Source organism: Fibroporia radiculosa (assembly GCF_000313525.1).
Source record: "Fibroporia radiculosa TFFH 294 genomic supercontigs, scaffold5116, whole genome shotgun sequence".
In the NCBI taxonomy this organism is placed as follows: Eukaryota; Fungi; Basidiomycota; class Agaricomycetes; order Polyporales; family Fibroporiaceae; genus Fibroporia; species Fibroporia radiculosa.
In genome coordinates this window covers 6,145-9,135 of record NW_012133730.1, presented here as the reverse complement: position 1 = coordinate 9,135, position 2,991 = coordinate 6,145, and the positions used below count along the sequence as shown (strand labels likewise).

The following is a 2,991-nucleotide window of genomic DNA, read 5'->3' as shown; positions in this document are numbered from 1 at the left end:
AGAAAAGTGGCTGCCGTAGCCGATGTCTCGGAGCGCAGTGGCTGTAACTCCGCGGTAAAGTCCCTTGATGCCGTGGTCCTTTACAATTTGAAGCGCAACAGCATAGGCGCGGATGTCAGGCTTTGCCGCTGAAGACGCAGTCCTATATACAGACGCCGTGGATTGCAGGAGCTGTAAGCGAGTCTTGATAAGTTCTGTCGGTGTAGTGATGAGTCTTCGCCATCATAAAGGCAAACCGTCAAACAAGAGAGGGTGGTAAGAGATGAGCCAAGCTGGGGGAAATGTAAACTGCTGTGTGGGAGAGATACATACGTGGCAATAACACCCGTCCCTGCGCCTGCTAGTGCAACTTGAACCAACGTCGATACCGCTCCATCTTTCTCGGCTTGAGCTGCATTTAGGTACCGGTACGAAGAAAACACTAGTCCATTTAGTGGAGCGGCAGTTACCTTAAAAGGCAAATGGTAAAACGCCAAGCGGAACCAGTGTCAACGCTCAACACGAGGTGGCACCGGTGTGACGCACCAAAGGAGACGCAATACCTCGGTAAAGACCAGTGAGGCGCTCTCGCTGTAGGATGGTGAAGAACGCGTGGAAGGTTGATTTGTACTGTTTCATCGACGCAGCACTCTGGAAGCGCACTTTTACTATCAATGGAGAAGGTGAATGGCTTGGAAGGGAACTAGGATACACTGTACTCACCGGTATCAAAAGGAAAGCCAACAGCGAGTGCGGCGATGCCTGTGCAATGCGAAGGAACTATGAGGACCATGGAGCACTTCCGATAGCACGGTAGGGAATTTACCAGCTACAGTTCCGGCAAAAAAATCCAAGGCTGGGTCAATCTCTGCTCATGTGAAAGCATTTTAATCAGTTGCATACTTGACACACTATACACTCAGACTCACCTTTGGTATTGACCCCATTGTCGTTGCTCATGCCACCAGAATCGGTTCCGTCAAGGCATGCAAGATATCGTTCATTCAGATGACACCGCTCGTCTGTCTAGTTCGAGAAGTCTAGTCGCTCAGTGTGAATGCAAAGTGGCGGTCGGAGATGTCGGTATGCGGAAGAAAGAAAGTGCACTCGACAAGATTGGGTCGAACTCGTAGTAATAAGTGATTCAAGTTCTGTTCATATTCATATTGAAAGCGTGGGAAGATGTATGCGTCGCAGCCACAACTGCGGGTGTCTGCGGCCACTGCCGCATTCATTCTTATATTCTGTCTGACCTGAACCCACTGTACTACATAAAATCCTTAAATCTCCACGATGTCTCTGCAGATCAACTTGTCTAGCAAGGACCTGACTCAGGCGTATCAAGACGTCCTGAGTGGGCGAGATATCGATTGGGCGATATTCACCTATGAAAAGGCCAGCAATGACCTCAAGGTACAGGCGACCGGGAACGGCAGCTTAGAGGAGTTGCAAGACGAGTTCTCCGACGGAAGGTATGTTGACCATCTCAGCTCTACTGGGAACCATCTCGAATGGCTACGTCTAGAATGCAGTATGCGTTTGTTCGCGTCAAGGATCCAAATGTAAGGTCTAGTTGCCTTCAGTGCCGCTGTATGCACAACTTACCACCGAATTTGCAGAGCGAGCTGCCGAAATTCGTCCAGATCAACTGGTGTGGCGACGGGGTGCCCGTGGCACGGAAAGGTCTCTTCCATACGCACTCCAGCGCGATCGCGAATTTCCTTCGAGGCACTCACGTTGTGATCAACGCTCGGAATGAGGTGTGTTGTCCCTGCGTGGTTTTTATCTCTGCTCTTCTGACCGATCTGATACACAACCAATCGCCCGCTTAGTCCGATGTCGTCCCCTCCCTCATCATGTCCCGCGTTGAGGCCGCTTCCGGTGCTAAATACTCTGTGCATAAAGAAACAGCGCGAAAATTTGAGCCGATCGCGCCGGTAGGGACCAACTACAGACCCGTAGGCAAGGTGGACATTGCATCCATGCGGAGCGCCGCCCCTGCCCCTGCCCCTGCCATCGTCTCTAAGCCCGCAGTCCCTAGCGCCCCTCGCCCCACCCCATCTGCGGGATTCTCGGGGGCGGGATTAGGTAGGGCGCCCGTTTCCAGTAGGGCACCTGCGGATGCATGGCCAGAGGAGTCGCAGTCAGCGCCGCCGCCGCCGGCTCTCCCGTCTGTTTCTCGTCCACCGATCTCCACAAGGCCCCAAGCAGCAGTAGCCTCCGTGAGTGATGCCTTATTACCTATAGTCGCGATGCACAGAAGCATTAGTCTTAGCCTGCTGCAAGATTTGTATCCCCGTCTCCTGTGGTTGCCCCCGCACCTGCTCCAGCTAGTCAATCAAAGCCAGATGACGATGACAAGATCGGGCCAGTCGGTACAGCGTATACGCCGATCAAGCTGCAACCCAAGAAGTTGGTCAATCCGTTTGCTGCCAGGCAGGCAGATGTCCAAGCTGAGGTTACTCAATCCAGGGTGCAGCCAAGTGGTTTGTGGATCTATCGCCCTCCTAGTGATTTCGTTTTAATGTCTGCTATCATCATCCAGGCAGCAAGAAATTGACATGGAGCGAGCGCCAGGCCTTAGCGAAGAAACAAGCAGGGGAGGAAGAAGATAGAAGTAAAGCAGCATCATTCACCCCCACTGCTCCAACTCCATCGACTTTCAGAACTGCTGTTCCTCCCCCGCCTCCCCCACCGGTAGTCCCGGAGCCAGAGCCAGAACCAGAGGAAGAAGAATATGTAGTCAGTACATTCCGTACTTCGTATCGCAGCTTTAACTTACTCGCATGCGCGTTAGCCTCCACCTCCCCCTCCCCCGGCTTCATCTCGTCCATCCGTCGTTGTACCTACGGCACCGTCCCCACCACCTCCTTCGCCGCCGCCACCGCCACCGCCCGTTGCGGAGGCAGAAGAAGTTTATGAAGAGGAAGCGGCACCTCCACCTGTTGGTTTTCCTTCCCCTTTTTCGGCATACGCTGATTATACGCCCCACGACATTAGCCTCCCCCTCCG

The 2,991-nt window shown here is 53.3% G+C and overlaps 1 protein-coding gene across 1 annotated transcript; it reads right to left on the bottom strand.

Moving 5' to 3' along the window:
• Positions 1-495: 495 nt before the first annotated feature.
• FIBRA_08938 (uncharacterized protein) lies at positions 496-939 on the bottom strand (the record flags this gene model as incomplete). The annotated part of the gene is made up of 4 exons (XM_012330547.1): positions 496-647; positions 703-741; positions 806-847; positions 909-939. 4 exons carry the CDS (start codon positions 937-939, stop codon positions 496-498), a joined length of 264 nt encoding a protein of 87 aa, XP_012185937.1.
• Between the last annotated feature and the right edge of the window lie 2,052 nt (positions 940-2,991).